This window comes from Bidens hawaiensis, unplaced genomic scaffold (assembly GCF_021521415.1).
Source record: "Bidens hawaiensis isolate Kalapana, Puna unplaced genomic scaffold, B.hawaiensis_p1.1 tig00010056_1, whole genome shotgun sequence".
NCBI lineage: Eukaryota > Viridiplantae > Streptophyta > Magnoliopsida > Asterales > Asteraceae > Bidens > Bidens hawaiensis.
Window position 1 is genome coordinate 526,671 of NW_027491759.1, and position 19,086 is coordinate 545,756.

At 39.7% G+C, this 19,086-nt stretch overlaps 1 protein-coding gene across 1 annotated transcript; it reads left to right on the top strand.

Annotated features, from left to right (window-relative positions):
* The first annotated feature begins 2,904 nt into the window (after positions 1-2,904).
* On the top strand, positions 2,905-8,533 carry LOC143534050 (cell division cycle 5-like protein). The gene is made up of 4 exons (XM_077028652.1): positions 2,905-3,099; positions 4,697-6,388; positions 6,483-6,764; positions 7,976-8,533. The coding sequence occupies exons 1-4, from the start codon at positions 2,923-2,925 to the stop codon at positions 8,531-8,533; spliced, it is 2,709 nt and encodes a 902-aa protein (XP_076884767.1). The 5' UTR covers positions 2,905-2,922.
* The last annotated feature ends 10,553 nt before the right edge of the window (positions 8,534-19,086 follow it).

The window sequence follows — 19,086 nt, forward strand, 5'->3', positions numbered from 1 at the left end:
ATCAATATGGACCATTGATATGTGTAATCAACGGATTACAAATGTTATGGCAAACTTGTAATTATGAAGATATTAATGTAACAAGATTTTAATGGAGAAGGGTAGTTTGGTATTTGCCTTGTTGACTTTTCAAATGAAACTTAAGTTATTAATAACATTTATTTGTTATCATTTACTAACTAATTAAAAATTACCTATAAATTTTTTTAGTTGTTAATTTTTAATTGATGTTATATATCAACCTAATGCTAAAAAAATATAATTTTAATCAAATACTATAATATCTTCAATCATATTTTTTTTAAATGTGTTAAATATTATATATTGAATACACAGATTTATGTATCACATACATAAAATAGTGTATCTGGAATCATTAAAGCATATGTGAAAATTTTATAATTGTAGGCAATTAACGTGATTTGTTATTTATTATATGTAGTTTAATGTGAAAATAAAAAAATAATTTATTTTGTACCGTGTAGGGTTTATATATGTACTGTGTGGGTGGTATCATGAATGTGTAGGTGAAAATTTTACAAGTATATGTTAATATCATTATCCATTATTTATTATATGTAGTTTAATGTAATAAAAGTGTTTATTTTTTACTATATAGGTTCATATATGTACTGTTTACGTGATATTTTGAATTGCATATATCTGATTTTTATCGTGTGTAGGTTCGCATATGTACTGTGTATTTGGTACTTCGAATTGTGTATGTATAATTTTGATTGCGTGTAGTTTCATTTATTGTGTGTATGTTCATATATGTACTATGTAGGTTCGTATATGTATCGTGTAGGTAATATTTCGAATGATGTATGCGTAATTTTACCGTGTGTAGATTTATTTGTGTAATGTGTAGGTTTGTATATATACTATGTAGGTGGTATTTTGTATTGTGTATGTGCGATTTTATTCATGTGAACATTCATTTATATATTGTATAAATTTACGGTGCTATTGAATTTTAACAACCATTATTTGGATATAGGTATGAAATTCAAATTACAAGAATAAAAATTTAATATGGATAAATTGAAAAAAATGAATTTGATTTAAAAAAGAATTCAATATAGATTGATTTTACTATATATTAAAAAATATTAAAACAAATTAATTGTAACTTCTCCATACATTATGACATACCAAACATGAAAATTTACATCTTTAACTATAACACCCTTTTTCATTAAATAAATGATAAAATAAAAGAAAAAATGTGATTGGTTGGATTTATTTCTCGCAATAAAAATACTTCTGAAATGAACCCAATCATATATATATATATATATATGGTAAGGTTAAAATGAAAACCCACTTGAGTTGTAAAAACTCGCGAAAACCCTATGTAACATCGTTTTTTTTTGTTACATGTAATATATGTTGTAACATTTAATACAAAACATCGAAACATAAAAAAAAATGTTTTGCTATTTTTTAACATTTTTTACTAATTTTTATATATGTTTTCAAGAGAGAGAAAATGTTATATTTATATTTACATTTTTTATTCACTTTAATTGTGGACCACAAGATTTAAACATTAATTAAAAACATGTGGTTGAGAATGGGTTTCTAGAGTTCTCACAACTCAAGTGGGCTTTCATTTTATACTTAGCCTATATATATATATATATATGGTAAGGTTAAAATAAAAACCCACTTTAGTTGTGAAAACTCTAGAAACTCATTCTCAACCACATGTTTTTAATTAAAGTTTAAATCTTGTGGTCCACAATTAAAGTGAATAAAAAATGTAAATACAAACATAACTTTTTCTTTATTATGAAAACATAAATAAAAATTAGTAAAAAATGTTAAAAAATAGCAAAACAATTTTTTTTTAGTTTTCGATGTTTTGTATTAAATGTTACAACATATGTTACGTGTGTAAAAAAAAAACCCGATGTTACATAGGTTTTCATGGGTTTTCACAACTCAAGTGGGTTTTCATTCTATACTTCCCCTATATATATATATATATATAGGGGAAGTATAGAATGAAAACCCATTTTATATATAGGGGAAGTATATATATATATATATATATATATATATATATATATATATATAGGGGAAGTATAGAATGAAAACCCACTTGAGTTGTGAAAACCCATGAAAACCTATGTAACATCGGGTTGTAAATATATATATATAATTACTATATGGTGTAATTACATAATTACTCTACTTGTATATATATATATATATATATATACAGGGGAGGGTTAACATACAAATGAAATTAACGTGCTAAACATGAGAATCAAGTAGAGTAATTATATATACAAGTAGAGTAATTATGTAATTACACCATAGAGTAGTTACGTAATTACTCTATGATGTAATTATATAATTACTCTACTTGATGCTCACGTTTAGCATGTTAATTTCATTTGTATTTGATCCAAACCCTATATATATATATTTGTTCATATATTATTATATATAAAATAAATAAAAAATATTCGAATCGAACCGAGCAGATATTTGCTCATTGCTTGGCTTGTTTACAACCCGAACCGAGCAGAGTGGCTCGTTTACAATCGAGTAAAAAAACGAGCGTGCATTTTCCGAGCGAGTGGCAAGCGAGCTTGAGCGGTGAGCGGTTTGGATGGCCCAACTTGGGCTAGTTAAATTAAATGGGTTTTAACAATATGGGGCTGGCTATTAAGATGATGGGCTTGGGCTGTGAAGTTATTAAATCTATAATTGGTCTCGGCTGGTTTTTGCGTGACGAACAAAGCAACCGAGATTTAGGTCAAAATACATTACTCTGTTCTTCAAATACCATTCATTATTATGCTTCAATTTTATCATACATAAGCTTGTTATTATTGTTCTTAATTCTGCTAAAGAATCAATCAATCAATCAGTTTTGTTTGGCTTCTGTAACAAATCCGACGAGCAAAGATGAGGATAATGATAAAGGGAGGTGTTTGGAAGAACACGGAAGATGAGATCCTGAAAGCTGCTGTTATGAAATACGGCAAGAATCAATGGGCTCGTATCTCTTCCTTACTCGTTCGTAAATCGGCTAAACAGTGTAAAGCTCGTTGGTACGAGTGGCTTGATCCTTCAATTAAAAAGGTTCGTAACCCTAATTATTGATTTTGATTTAATTTGGGGGTTTTGATTTTAGGTTGCCCTAAATTGTAACTGTAGCTGTTGTTGATAGTTATGGTTGTAATGTTTTTTAATATTGTTAGAGATAGGGGTGTGCGGTGTGCACGGCTCGGTTTCGGTAGGTTTTGGGCTGAAAGTCGGTCTCGTGAGCTACTTGAGCTCGGATCGATACAACAAGTCGGGCTTTTTTGAGCTTTGGAAAGCTTGTTTAGGTTCTGTGTGTTTTATTGTTTTTAAGTTTGACCTATTTTGTACTTCTATGGATTGATTTTATACTCTACGTACAAGCTCGAGCTGAGATTTGGCTCGTTTAAGGGACTACTACTACTACACGAGCATGAGCCAAGCTTAGGCTTGTTTATGGGTTCTCAAAGTTTATAAAAATAGTTAAAAACATATAGCTTTGGCTCATTTAAGGTACTACACAAGCTTGAGCCAAGCTTAGGCTTGTTTATGGTTTCTGAAAGTGTATAAAAATAGTTAAAAACATATATAAAGTAATTAGTGAATAATAGACGAGCTGAGCTCGAGCTTGAGAAAACAAGTCATCAGCCGAGCTCAAGATTTGGAAATAGAGCTCTAAATGAGCTGAGATCGAGATCGAGCCCTCGTAAGTCAAAATAAGCCGAGCTCGAGGCTGGTCGGCTCGGTTTTTGGATTTTTGGTCTCAGTCTTTTGTTTTGGTTTCAGTTTGGTTTTTTCTGTTTTGTCATTTGAGCTTCAAAATTTTGGGTCGAAAAACTATTTGGTCCAAAATAATGACTTTAGGTCTACATCATTTTGTTAGTCAATAACTAATTGATTGTTATACATCTGGGGAAAAAAATGAGTTATATATATGTTAAATTATTATGAATTATTTTAAATGAAAAAAAATGAAAATCTAGACATCTTGTTTGGTTCAGTTTTTTATTACATGCAAAACCAAAACTGAACTGTAAGTTGGGCTTTACAAACACATGAAACCAAACGTCGATTTTTGTTTTGGTTTCATGAACACCCCTAATTAGAGATATGGATGTTTTGGAACCCTAGATTAAACATTAGAAATGTTATCTTGTGTATTGATACATTTTATGATGCTTTTTTTGCCTGTTGATTTTGGTATGTATAATGGTTTTATGTGATTCAAGAATGTTTACAATAGCTCATAGTTAGTAATTAAGAAGATCTATGATCAACATTTTGACATGAATTATCATCAATTTATCTTTATACCATGGTTGATATATTTTTATTGATCCCTTTAAATGCTGTAGCAATATGTAGATTTTTTTCATTGTAATTGTTCTTTAGGTGCAAATTTTTTTTTTTGACAAAATTTAATATTTGAAGCATGTCACTGTTACAATTTATATGATTACAGTTTACCCTGCATCTATCTTTTAGAAAATAGTGACCTAAGTACAGAGCAATTATTTTTAACATGGTATTGTATATAGTTTTACATCCGGACTTACCTTTAACAACACAGATATTACACTCACATGATGCAACTCCCATTAAACATTTTTCTTACTCTGATATGGATAAACGATTTTTTTTTTGATAATTTTTACAGACCGAATGGACCCGAGAAGAAGATGAGAAGCTGCTTCATCTTGCAAAGCTAATGCCAACTCAATGGAGAACAATTGCACCAATCGTGGGTCGTACGCCTTCTCAATGTTTAGAGCGTTATGAAAAACTTTTAGACGCTGCATGTGCAAAAGACGAAAATTACGATCCGAGCGATGATCCAAGAAAGCTTCGACCCGGAGAGATTGACCCGAATCCGGAGTCAAAGCCGGCCCGACCTGACCCAGTTGACATGGACGAAGACGAAAAGGAAATGCTTTCAGAAGCCCGGGCTCGTTTAGCCAATACACGTGGCAAAAAGGCGAAACGAAAGGCTCGGGAGAAGCAACTAGAAGAAGCTAGACGGCTCGCTTCGTTACAAAAGAGGCGGGAATTAAAGGCGGCAGGGATTGGTAACCGACATAGGAAGCGAAAGCGAAAGGGAATCGATTATAACGCTGAAATTCCGTTTGAGAAGCAGCCCCCACCTGGGTTTTATGATGTCACTGACGAGAGCTCAGTTGTTGAACAACCGAAATTCCCAACCACGATTGAAGAACTTGAAGGTGAAAGGCGGGCTGATAAAGAGGCCCGTTTGAGAAAGCAAGATATTGCAAGGAACAAAATTGCACAGAGGCAAGATGCTCCAACGGCTATACTTCAGGCCAACAAAATGAACGACCCCGAAACTGTTAAAAAACGACCCAAAATGAACCTCCCAACACCACAAATTCCTGATTATGAATTGGAACAAATTGCAAAGTTTAGTCTTCCCGCTTTGAATGAAGAGCTCTCGAAAGGAAGTCGGGCTACACGTGCACTTTTAGCTGATTACACTCAAACCCCACATCAATCAATGACCCCGATGCGAACCCCACAAAGAACGCCAGCTGGGAAACAAGATGCTATTATGATGGAGGCTGAAAATCAAGCCAGATTAAGACTCTCTCAAACACCGTTACTTGGTGGCGAAAATCCTGATTTACACCCATCAGATTTTTCAGGTGTTACCCCCAAGAAAAAGGAAATTCAAACACCAAACCTGATGTTGACACCAATGTCGACCCCTGGAGCCACAGGTATGACACCTAGGATTGGAATGACACCGAGAGACAGTCAATCGTTCGGGGTCACACCTAAAGGAACTCCATTATGGGATGAGCTTCATATTAATGATATGGAAATGCACGATAGTGGTAAAGTTGAGTTAAAAAGGCAAGCGGACATGAGGCGGAATTTACGGGCGGGTTTGACCGGTCTTCCGCAGCCCAAGAACGAGTATCAGATAGTTGTCCAACCCGTTCCAGAAGACAGTGAAGAACCTGAGGAGAAAATAGAAGAGGACATGTCTGATCGAATTGCCCGGGAGAAGGCTGAAGAGGAGGCCCGACAGCTTGCGTTACTTAAGAAAAGATCAAAAGTATTGCAGCGGGAGCTTCCTAGACCGCCAGCTGGCTCACTTGACCTAATTAAGAAATCTTTAATAAGTGATGATGAAGATAAGAGTTCTTTTGTTCCACCTACTCTGATTGAACAGGCGGACGAGATGATAAGAAAAGAACTTTTGTTGTTACTAGAACATGATAATGCCAAATATCCGTTTGATGACAAGGAGAAAAAGAAAGTAAGTAAACGGGCATCCGGGAAATCTTCCATTCCCGCTATTGAAGAATTCGATGAAGACGAACTCAAAGCGGTAATTTTTTAGTTATATTGTATCTTTGTTAAATAAAATGTTATTATTCGGTCGAGAAAGTCATTGACTGAGCTTGTTATAAATTTATGTGCAGGCCGATGAAATGATTAAAGAAGAGGCGAAATTTGTGCGGGTGGCAATGGGGCATGAGGATGAGGATATTGATGAGTTTGTTGAAGCGCACAAAACATGCTTAAATGATATAATGTACTTCCCAACCCGTAACTCATATGGTCTTTCAAGTGTTGCTGGAAACACGGAAAAGCTTGCTGCTTATCAAGAGGAGTTTGATGTTGTTAAGAAGAAAATGGATGAGGATACAAGAAAGGCTAACCGTCTCGAGCAAAAGATTAAGCTTCTAACTAATGGCTATCAGGTTACAAAAATAAATTTCTCATTTTTTTTGGGTCTCTTTAATGTTCACACGTAGCTGCTTGTTTTCTTTATTTGAGGTGCGAGATGTGCGGGTTGGGTATTTTTAAGTTAAAACGAGCTAGCTCCAATTAATTTGATCATTAAATACTTTTTGTGTAGTATTTTTAAAAGTGTTTGTTAATAAGTAACATGTTAATTTGAATATAAAATGGTTTCTTTTTTTTTTCTTTCTTTTTCTTAAAAAAAATTGAGTTAAAAAGTAAGATATATCTTCATTAAAAATAAACTTAAGCTGACCCTTAACCTGTTCAACTTAATCGATCTTGACTCATTAATGTTTTAGATAGGGATGTTCACGGTATGGGAAAAGACAAGCTGAACTGGGTCGGGTTGGTTTTCACAGTTTGATGGTTCGGTTTGGTGGCTTTTGACTCTTTTATTTTTTCAAATGCGTCATTTTGTAACACATTTTTTTTAAAACTTAAGGATTTTTTATGAATAATAATATAGTAATATACACACAACTTTATGTTCCTAAAACTAAAAGAGTTTAATAATAAATGTGAAAAGGCTAGTGATGGGAATGGGCTATGATGGAAAAGTTACATATATGCATTCTCAAGGGGGCAAAGGGAAAATAATACAAGGGGGGCTAAGTGTAATATCAGGGGTAGTATAAGTAATAGATTATAAGGCTTATTAAGGTCAAGATTGAGTTTGTTCATTGTTAGGGCTTCGATGTATGGAGAGAGGGCATAGCCCTGGATTATCGGATTATCGTGTAACCTCTTCTTTACGTTTTAGTAATACAATCATTCTATCTCTTTGTTCCTATTTTCATCTCTTTGTTCCTATTTTCATCTCTAAATTCTATCAATCGCAATCAGAAATATATCAATTCCTATCAGCTAGTTTGGTTTGCATGACTGGTTTGAAGTTCTAAAACGTAGATCGTCATACCATTATAATCGGATCGTATATATTAAACCGGCCCTTATGAACACTCTTGAGCTAGTTTTTTTCATTTGAATCATTTGGCATGTTTGAGATAAAACACAGCCCGGAATCAAATAAATGTATTGAATCACATTGCTGAATGAAGCATGCCACAATTTAACACACTTTTATCTAAATGTTCACCAACAGACATGATGATGATTTTTGTCATTTATTTTGTGACCTTTTTACTAATTAGTTATTAATTACATGTAGATGCGTGCTGCGAATATCTGGTCACAAATTGAGGCAACTTTCAAGCAAATGGACACAGCTGGTACCGAATGCGAGTGCTTCCAAGCTTTACAAAGACAGGAAAAGCTAGCAGCATCAAACCGGATAAACAGCATCTGGGAAGATGTACAAAAGCAAAAAGAATTAGAGAAAACTTTACAGAACCGTTATGGTGATTTACTTGCTGAGCAAGAAAGGATCCATAATCTCATGCACAAGTACAAACAAGAAGAAGAAACCTCAGCAAACATACAAGATGCAAATACGGCTGAACATGATTCTGCTCAGAAAGACGGTCTTGAAACCAACAGTGAGGCTGATGTCATTCAAACTGATGGGCCCACAAAGATCTCAGATGAAGCCTCGGAGCCCGATAATGAAGCAAATCAGACCGTTGAGCCTATTGAAATGACTGAACTACCCTCGACTGATGTGTCTGCTCAAAAAGACGGTTCTGAAATCAACAGTGAGGCTGATGTCGTTCAAGTAGATCTGTCGAAATCTGAAGCCAATGAGCCGACGAGCCGACAAGGTAGATGACCCATGAAGGTACTCGTGTGTCAGTGTTTCATGTCTGTCTGAATGGAGGATTCTGACCCAAAGCCCACAATGATATTAAATTTTTGTTTCTGAAGAGAATGTTTTAACTGTATTCGTGTTTTTTGATTTATGTTTGTTTGCGATGTTGAACTGTTACGGTTTTGAATGCTTAACTAAATTATTAATAGTTGGTACTTATTTAAAACGGTCCGTTTTGTAATGTCTCTTTCTATCATTATCTTATTTATAGTCTTAAAGATACAAACTTTTCTTACACAAAAATATAAAAAAGAACCACTGAATCATTTTTAAAGAAAATGGCAACTTTATTATACAAATATGACCAAAATATAACTATATAAAGTTGAAACAACCAAAATAGTAGCAAATGCATATGTTACAAGATTTTCAGTAAACTAGAAAAATATATATCTTTTGATCTATCACACGATCATGCGATAGCCTCAAATAACATTCAAATACTATATAAAGTAACCTCTAGAGCACCTAAGACTCGAGGAAATAGAGCTAAAGCTCAGTATGCATCAAATGCTCGGTGTTAGTGTCGTTGACCTCACATTCTTCAGTAGTTGACTTGTCATTAGAAGTCAAACAGTCAGCAGAAGGTGTAATGGACCCATAGTTTATGCCGGTAACAGAGTTGCAATATGTTTTAGCTGTTTTACCATCGAACATTTGTAAATTAATGTTGTTTAATATAATGTTATTGCATGGCACCGTGTCGCTGCATGCAAATTTCATAGCTTCTGCGCTCTTTGATGTTCCAGTGATGTTTAGATACATTATTTGACTTATTTCCACAGCTGATGTCTATAACAAGAAAAGTGAAAACATATTTTATTTCAAGATTTATTTTTTTTTAAATGTATAATATTAAACAAAAATAAAAACATGATGAAATTGTACCTGGTTTTTACAACTTTTAGGTGAATCGCAGTAGAACTGGTCGATTATGATCGGGTTGGCCGCATCTTCCATTTTCACATTTTGGTAGCGAACGGCTTTTACATAACCAGATCCTCCCTGTGCATGCCCAAAACAAGATGGATGTTAGTTTTCGAAAGGGTAAAATGGTAATAGTCATATAACAGTATAACACACAACTTAACATTTTTTCCATATAACTAAATATCAAATCCATTTAATCGAATAACCAAATCCAAACCATATTAAAAACAAAACAAAAAAAGTAGACAATAACCCAGGGGTGTGCAAGAAACCCAAAAAACCGAACAGAAACAAAAACCAATGGTTTGGTTTTATGTTTTCGTAAAAGCCGAATTAACGGTACGGTTTTGGTGAACCAAACCAAATTTCTAGATTTTTATTTTTTATTTTAAGTAATTTAATAAATATGTAATTCAAATACTTTTGGCCAAATTCGAAGATCCGGCACTTCGTGTGGGTGTGCCGGATTCTGGGCATTGAGCCCTATGTTGACCGCCTGATGACCTTCTACACTTGGAGGTGCATCCAAGGGTGGTATACATTGATAACCCGGATCAAGGGTTTAAAGATCTGCGCAACCGAGCGCAGTCTTCGCTCGTGGAAGCGGGAGTTCTTCTACATATCCGCTCGCGCCATCCCCCTTGCCATGAAATTCAAGAACGTGCAAGCACTTCCCAGCCTTCACGCCTCCAACTACGAGGAGGCGGAATGGTTTTCGAAGATATCCCGAGTCCAATCTCCGGTTTACCGGTTTGCGGAGTCCGGGATGGTGATGCTGGGGATGAGCCGGGTGTGGAAGGAGGCGGATGCGCGAAAGGTTCCGATCGTCCTCGAATACGGTTCGAACTCTGTCCCTTACGGTATGCTTTGTTTCTTTTTGTTGATTCTGAATTTCTTCTAACTTTTTTCCTGTTTATTTCAGAGGGAAACGATTTGCAGTCTCTCCTGCAGCCGCGGGAGAGTGACGGTCCCGCTCGGATGGGTACTCGCGCTCTAGACGAGAACGAGTTGCCCATCCTAGAACAAACGGCGGATCGGTTCGTGGAGGTCTACCCGCTAGGCCATGAGATCCTGAGCGCCAGGCGGCCAGGTAAGGCGCTATTCAACCCTCGACCCCTCAATGTTGAAACCTCTGCTGGAATTCCTCTAATCGTATGTTCTGATGAGAAATCCGCAGATGGTCCTCCGTTGGTGCGGAAGAAGAAGGCTGCCTGCGGGAAGGGGAAGGAGAAGGTGGCCTCCACTGCCGATCCGGTGCCTCGGTCTAATTCGGAGACCGAGAGCGAAGAGGTGGCGGGGAATCCCGGTGGTGATAAGACCACCGCTCCGGAGGCTGCGACTGTCACCTCCGGAGAGCCCAAGAAGACGACGGTGAGCGGCGCAAAGAGGCCTCTCCGTACCTTTAGGCTCAAGAAAACCCGTAAGTACAAACTTCCTTTCTTTAACTTCATAGCTTAATATCATTAACACTTATCTTCTTTACGCAGGCGTGGATGTTGACGCATTCCAGGGTGGAGCGCAGAGGAGTACCTCTCCGCCAATGACGGTAGGCTTGGTCAGCCTACCTGAGGCGACGACCCGGGCGCCTGCGCCTGCTTCCGCTGGTTCAGTTGCTCACTCTGAGCCGACTGTTCCAGCTGTGATGACGTCACTGCCGGCTGTGAGTGCTATTTTTACAGCATCTTTCACCGAGCCGGCGGTTACTATTGCTGCGGATTCCGCAGCGGCGACCGCGGGGGCCGCTACCATGCCTCCTCCGTCATCGGCAGCGACGGCCAATCCTTCAGGTATGCATGGGGCGTATCGCCAAACTCTGCCACCTTCCCATCTGCCTGACCTCTTGGATGGATTTCCCTTGGGTTCAGGTGATGGGTTCGGCGGCTATCGGCCTGTTATTGACCCTACAGGTGCGTAGGGTTCTTTTGGCCTATTTTATATTTTTCAATCATCTTTTCCTAACTGCTCTTTGTTTTTTGCAGTGTCGGATTCCAATGAAGTGTATGTTCCACGATGGAACATTCGCCGAGGAACAACCCTTCGCACCCCTGTGGAGTGCGTGGAATGGGCTCGTCACGCTGCTCCCAGTGGTGCGTTGGGGGAAGCCATGGCTAGCTACCAGGAGGGTAGGCTAACCAATGAGCTTCGGGTTCTCCTGGCCCGGATGCAGCCACGCGTCGAGCTGCTTTGTCGTGAAAACGACAAGTTAAAAGCAGCTCGCCTTAAAGAAGTGGCTCAGGCGCGGGCTGTCCGGGAGGAGAACCAAAGGCTTTCCGCAGTGGCTGCGGAAAAGGAGAAGGCCTTCAAGGCCCTCGAGGTTGAAGTTCAGGCTCGACTCGAGGCCCGTTCCAAGGCTGCCCAAGCTGTTAATGAACAGCTTCGGCTGGCTAAGGAAACTGCAAGGAACGCAACCGAGAGGGCCACCAAGGCTGAAGCTGTTGCTGAGCCTCTACGCGTGGAGAATGAAGAGCTTAAAGCCAAATTAGAGGCTCTCCAGCAGGCTCATGATGCCTTGGCGATGGAAGACGCCAAAAAGCTCCAGGAGATCTTGGACCAGAGGGGGGTGCTTAACCATACTGAGCGGAAGCTAAAGGGCGTCGAAGAGGCCGCGGCTAAAGAAGTGTTGCTTGCCAACCTCAACAAGAGTGAAGCCGAACGCGCCCGTAACGAAGCTCAAGCTGCCCTCCAAGAAGCTCTGGTTGCCAAGGAATGGCTTTTTCGAGAAGCGTTGTCTCAGGTATGTTTAGCTTCATGTCTTCACACTTTTCTTTGTAAATAGAAAAGGTTCTGATACTTGTATTTTTTCTTTGTAGGTTGTGCATCGGGTCTTCTCAGAGACGTCTTATGACGATGCTATGAGCGCAGCCCTCAACGCTTCTCATGAGGATGGGGAAAAGGCCGGCTTCCTGCTTGGTCTAGGGTTCGTTGAGAAAGGCATCCCGCCTTCCAACTTCCCTTTGTATGATGTGGATACTGAAGCTATTTACGACCAAGCAGTGAACCAGTATGCCGCCTTCCCGCATCCGGTGGTGGAGAAGGTGAACGAAGTCGCTGCTGCTGATGATGGGCTAGCTATTCTTAAAGCCTTCCTTGAACCACCACGCTCTACTGATGGAGCGGGTCCAAGTGGAAGTGGTCCTGAAGCTTGATTCTGAAGATCCCTTTCCACCATTAGCGTAGATTTTTGCTTTTGTATAGCTATCTTTGTAATATTTGATGAAATAAAGATTGTGTTTGTTCTTTGCCTTGTTTATTTTACGCATGTTTTGATCTAACTTAGTAATTTCTTTAGTACTTAGATAAGTTAACTTTTTAACGTGGCAAATTATAAGTTTGTTTCGCTTCCTCTTTCATGATTGTGCGGGTATGACCGTCACTTACACGGTAGGATGGCTTAACTTTACTTATATCCGACCTGCGTGGAAGTTTTCCTCATCTTTTCCTTTGAAATTTTCTAAGTGTTCAGAATAAGTTAACCTTTGAACGTGGTAGATGATAGGTTGAAGTTTTGCTTCCTTGTTCGTGATTGTGCGGGTAAGACCGTCACTTGCACTTATAAGGATGGCTAAACTTTACCTACATCTGACCTGCGTGTAGGTTTTCCTTAAAACTTGAGATTTCTAGCGTTGTGTTTATGCGGGTTTTGCCGCCTTCCACACGTAACGACTTACTTCTTCCCCATTTATGCGGTGAATACCGGCACATTAGTGTGGGAAGTTCATAAGTATAAAGGTAAGGCTATCAACACATTGTGAAAGGAGAATCATTTCCATTAGAAGTGGCTCTAGGCCTTTTCTTTACAAGTTTGGAATTGATCTACATATAACATTTGCGTAATTGAGCTCCATTCCATGTTCTTGGGATGGGAGTGCCATCGAGCCTTTCGAGCCGGTATGCGCCCTTTCCCAGGACTTCTTTGATGATGTATGGCCCTTCCTGTGACATCTGCCCCGATCCGACCCGACCCAGGTACCCGTTTCCCTTATCCGATCTCTTTCTTTTATGATTTAATATTTATTTATACTTACATTTTACTTTTAATAATAATATATACTTTTCCTTCCCGCCTCTTTCTCTCTCTTTCTTTCCGCCGTCCCGTCCCTCTCCTTCTCTCTTTCCGCCTTCTTTTCCCTCTTGTCGCCGTCCCGCCCTTAAGCCTTGTTTCCCTCTTTTTCTTCTAACTCTTTGCTTGTCCTTTGTTCCTTCCCGCCTAAGGTTGTCTGCGCAGCTCCACGCGCCAGACCCCTTACAAGGAATCCTGCGTGAAGACCACCTGTTTCAGCGATGCGCGAGACGAACTCTTCTCGCAGCGCGCTAAGAATTGTAATTCTTCTCGCAGCGCGCGAAGGACGGTAGTTCTTCCCGCGACGCGCTAAGGATTTGTAGTTCTTCTCGCAGCGCGCTAAGAATCGTAGTTCATCCCTCGACGCGCGAAGAATTATAGTTCTTCCCGCGGCGCGCTAGGAATTTTAGTTCCTCCCGCGGCGCGCTAAGAAATGTGATTCTTCCCGCGGCGCGCTTAGAAATGTAGTTCTTTCCGCGACGCGTTAAGGTTGGTTCTGTCTGCCTTCGCGCTCGCGCTCTCTTGACCTTTTGTGTCTGCCTTTGCGCCTTAGCCTTCTCGCGCTGAATCCTTTGAGTTTTCTTCTGTTGAATCTAGCCATTTGCTTTTGTGTTGTCTTATCTTTTGAGCTGTTGACCTAATCTGCTTTATGTCTGAAAAGTTACTTTCGGCGCAGCATGCGCACCAACCCCATTGGTTGACAGATAAAGTGACTGACATAATCTTTTGAGATCTGCTTTTGCCATGCTTGACCTGTACCTTTATCTGATCCGCCCATGCCTTTTTACTGTTCCCTGACAGCTTTATCTTGCCTCTGCAGCTGCCATATCTTTCCATATCTTTTGCTTTTGGAATCTTTTGCTTTTTGAGATCTTTCCCCTTTTTCTAGGGATTATGTCTCCTAGGGTTTTCCTATAAATAATAATAATGTTTTAACACTACACACACAAAACACTTAATCTCTCCTGTTCTCTTGCTCCTTGCTCTCTCTGCCGCCTCCTCTCTGCCTCCGTCTTCCTCCCTGTTCTGCCCTGCTTTTCCGGTAATATATATAATAATTTGCTTATTAATTATGCTAACTTATAATCAAGACTTAGAACCAATCATTAAAACAATAATCTTATTTATAGGTTAACTTGTGCTTGTTTAAAGTTGGTTCTTGCTTTATCTTACACCGCATCTTTATCAAGTGAGTAATCTCGTACCTAATCCCTTTTTATTTTTAATGTTTTGGGATGTTCATGTGTTCATACAAACTTAGAGTCTTAAACTGTTTATGAACTTTAGTCGCGCAGTATCCCATGTGTTGAGGACGTAGACTTGGCTGTTTATTTGTATGTGTGGATCATTAACCGTCTTGTCGGTCTATTCCGCAGTTTTCATGGTACCATTAGATGAACACGGGAGAACTATCGTTTATGATTTTCTCTTTTGTTTGCACATGCACAGTTTGTCTTGTTTGTGAGCTCAATTGTGAGCACTGGCAGTCTTATGAATCTTAGAGTTGGTCCCGATCAGATTACACCCTTGTTGAAAACCAGACATACACATGTTGCGCGCAGATTTATTGTTATCTATGTACTGTATTAAACTTGATTTCTCACCAACACGCAAGTGTTTGACGTTTTATTTTAACACATGTTCAGGTTTGCAGTAGCTGTTTTGGAGCTTGTGGACACGTAGGAAGTTTTCTTTATTTTTGACCTAGATTAAAATGTATCAAGACAAGTTATTGCTGTTCGAATATTATGATTTATAATATATTGATTTATGATGATTTATGTTATCTTATTTTTGCTTTGCGCGTGCGCGAATGAATGTATTTATTAAATATTGACACCCAATAGTGTCACGAGTAATGAAACAATATGTGGCGCCCCGATGTATAATCCGCCTTTGGTCGGGGTGTTACAGATTGGTATCAGAGCTCGTTGACTTTAGGATAGGTGGTTAGACGTAACGGCCTAGAATACCTAAGAGTCCCTTCTCGCGCATGAGAGAAATCTCATGTTTGCGCGCTTATTGTTAATTACTCGTTGTTTATAAATATGCTCGCGCTTGCGCAGTATATGATTTTATGTTTTATTTCGCGATATTTCGATTTTTGTTGAATTTCGATTTTTATTGATTTTACTTACATATTCGTTTGTTGGGATTGAAAATCCGAAAAGTCATGGTGATACATGAATAGTTGATTTTCAATTTCCATTTACGATTATGTTCTGAGGTTGGAGACTTGAAAAGTCATGGTGATACATGAATTGTCAACCTCCAATACTCATTTTCTTGTATATTTTATATTTTAGATTGAAAAGTCATGGTGATACATGAATCGTCAATCTCCAATACTCGTTTGCCCGTATATTTTAAATTGGGAATTCGGAAAGTCATGGTGATGCATGAATTGTCGATTCTCGATTCGAATTTGTTACCTTTATTAAGACTGCATTAAAGTCATTTCTTTTACTTTAACTTTTGATAGTATCTAACTCTGCGAAACCAAGCGTTATAAAGTTATACTTTGCGATAAAACCAAGATATTAACTAAAATTAAAATTTTTATAGAATGCCTCCGCTATCTCGCCGATTTCAGAGAAGAGAAGCCTCGCGCATGCGTAGACAGCAACGTTCCCAGGAAATGGCCGCCGCAATAGCCCAAGCTTTGAGCCAAAACAATACCAACACCTCCAGTTATAACATTAAGTCCTTTAACGCGGGTAACCCTCCAAAGTTCACAGGTCTTGAAGGAGCCACCATGATGCTCCAATGGCTCGAAAAGATTGAAAACACTTTCCTCCACACCCAATGCCCCTCAGACAGACGAACCCTATATGCTTCCAGTGTCCTGGAATCCAGAGCGCTTACATGGTGGAATGGAGTAGCTCATGCGCGTGGCGCAGAGGCTGCTTCTAGCATGACATGGGAGGAATTCAAGGAAATTCTGACGCGAGAATTCTGCCCTCCCAACGAAATTAAGCGCCTAGAGGAGGAATTTTGGAATCTTAAGCAGTACAGCGGTGAAGCGCGCGAGTACGCGACGCGCTTCCATGAACTAAGCCTGCTTGTCCCTCACCTTGTTACCCCTTCCCGCCGAGCCATAGAGAAATTCCTTGGGGGTCTCCCCATGGAAATTCAAGATTCTGTATGGGCCAGAAACCCAGTAACCCTCTCTGACGCCATCGAGTTGGCCGCTGTGCTCAGCGACAACCATGTCAGAGCAGGAACCCTGTTCCTGCGGGGAACAGAAAAGACCAAACTCACCAAGACTGCCCCTGAACCAACAGAAACCAAACCCGAACCCTCAAACCGTAACAACCTCAAGCGCAGGCGCAAAGCCTATGCGCTTACTGTAGGTTCCTGGACGGATCGTACACGGGATGTCACTAACAACGCAGGTGCGGAATCCCTGCGTAGGTAGATACGAGTGTAGAGTATGTAGAGATCGAACACACAAGCAATAAACCAACCACGTTATATTGATAACAAACACGTGACCCGAGGTCACCGTTACAGACTATGACACGTAACTCGGTTACTGAAAACTGAAACGAAAACCCTAAACGAACAACCTTTAAACTGTTTCGTCTGAAACAGTATATAAACACGACAACTTCGCCACAGGCGAAGTTGTCAATAACTTCGCTGATTCAACAAGTTCGCCATAGCGAACTTGTTGACAACTTCGCGCATTACAAAACAAACATAAACAAAACATAATTACATTACAGACTCGATTACAAATGCTAGACTATGAACTACTGACATACATGTACCAACAGACTCCCCCTTGGCAGTAGCTTCATATCTTGATCTTCAAATCTTGAGTCTTGTAGTCTTTACCTCTACGCGTGCGCCCCTTCTCTCACACATACCGACACTACCCTTTGATATTTCCTAGCTTGATCCTTCCAAGCAGGAATGTAGAAGATCTTCTTCTCGTTGAGCACTTTCAAATCATCCTTCGATAGATTAACAAGATGCATCGGGTCGTACACCCGAAGTACTTCTTGTTCATCCTCATCTTCCATTACCGCCTCAGCTGTCTCACAATCCACGTACCACCATTTTAAATCTTTTAGGACGTTCTTGGGCATAACTTTCATCGGTACTTCTTTCAAATGACGGACTGGTTTATACTTCATTACCATCCAAGGTTTGCCGTCAGCCCTCATTCCACGATCTTTGTCTTCTATCAACTTTCCTTTTTGAGGCTTTAGGAGTTCAAACTTTTTGTCTTTAATGGCTTCTTTCCAGACGATCTTCCCAATGATTCTTGCCATATCATCATTACTTCTATTGATCAGCCCCAATCTCGCTAAATCTCTCACCTCACATTCTGGTAAGGAATTCAGAGATCTCAACAATCTCTTAAAGTACTGAATGCCGTCGTACCGTTTGATCACAAATAGTTTCAGCTCTTTGTCGTACAACCAGCATATGATTCCTTTCTTTGACTCTGCATAGCCCTTTATATTATAAGTCTTTCTGAACATCGTTGGCACTGCAGGCTTCTTGGTTTTAACAAACCACTGAGCACAGCCTTCTTTCCAGTTCGGCTGCTCCTCCCATACTGTATCTTCTATCACACTCTCATCCCCCAATTCTGATCTCTCAACAGCTGGAATCTCATGTTCCACTGACTCATCTACAATCTCACCTTCTTCTAACACATCTTCCACATTAATCTGTTCTCCAATCCTCTCAATCTCATCCATAGGCAACACGTCATCATCATCCATCAACTCATCGTCCTCCTCCTCATCCAACTCCTTCAACGCATCAATAACGTCTTCAACATCAGCGTCGTCATCCACAACTACAACATCATCACCATCTGCATTTTTAGACTCCCCCTCAGTTGTGGAAGCTCCAAGAGCCTGAGAGGTTCTTGGCAGCTCATCACCTGCACCTGAAGGTGCATTGGGATCATCGTCATGATCTTCTCGTCTTTTCGTTCTCAACTCATCGCCCCTACACGTCTTCTCCCCCTGAGATGCCAAGTAATCCTTGAAGGCATCTATTATTCGTCCATGTTCTACCAGGAGGGCAGCTTGTAGTCGATTGGATTCCACTAGGCGGTCAATAGTCTTTGACTGTTCAGCAACAATCCGCTCTAGCGAAAGAATCCTCTCGGTATCTGAAGTAGGCAATGGAGTTGGTGGAACATCAGCAGAAGTGACCGCAGGTGGTACACTTGGTAACCCTGCAGTAGAGGTGATTGTCGACTCCACAAACCGTGCAACTACCACCGGTGGATTAAGCGGTTGAGGTGGTAGGGACACAATTGTTGGTGCCGACGTCTCGATCGCTGAAACCTGTGCAGTAGTAGGAATAAGAGACATACCAGATAGGGCAGGTGGAGCAAAACGTACTAGTCTTGAAGATTCTCCAGCTCCCGAACCTATCCCTCTCTGTTCTCTTCTTGAGCGTCTTAGCACAATCTGTACTGCCTCCTCTTCATCCACTTCATCCTCATCCTCCCCCACAGTTCTCGGCCTCTTTCCCGTAGTCCGTTCTCGAGACA

Excerpts from the sequence above, each read along its gene's own strand:
- LOC143534050 (XM_077028652.1), top strand. The coding sequence starts at position 2,923 with ATGAGGATAATGATAAAGGGAGGTGTTTGGAAGAACACGGAAGATGAG. Across the intron at positions 3,100-4,696 it reads TTGATCCTTCAATTAAAAAG|ACCGAATGGACCCGAGAAGA; the intron begins GTTCGTAACCCT and ends TAATTTTTACAG. Across the intron at positions 6,765-7,975 it reads TTCTAACTAATGGCTATCAG|ATGCGTGCTGCGAATATCTG; the intron begins GTTACAAAAATA and ends AATTACATGTAG.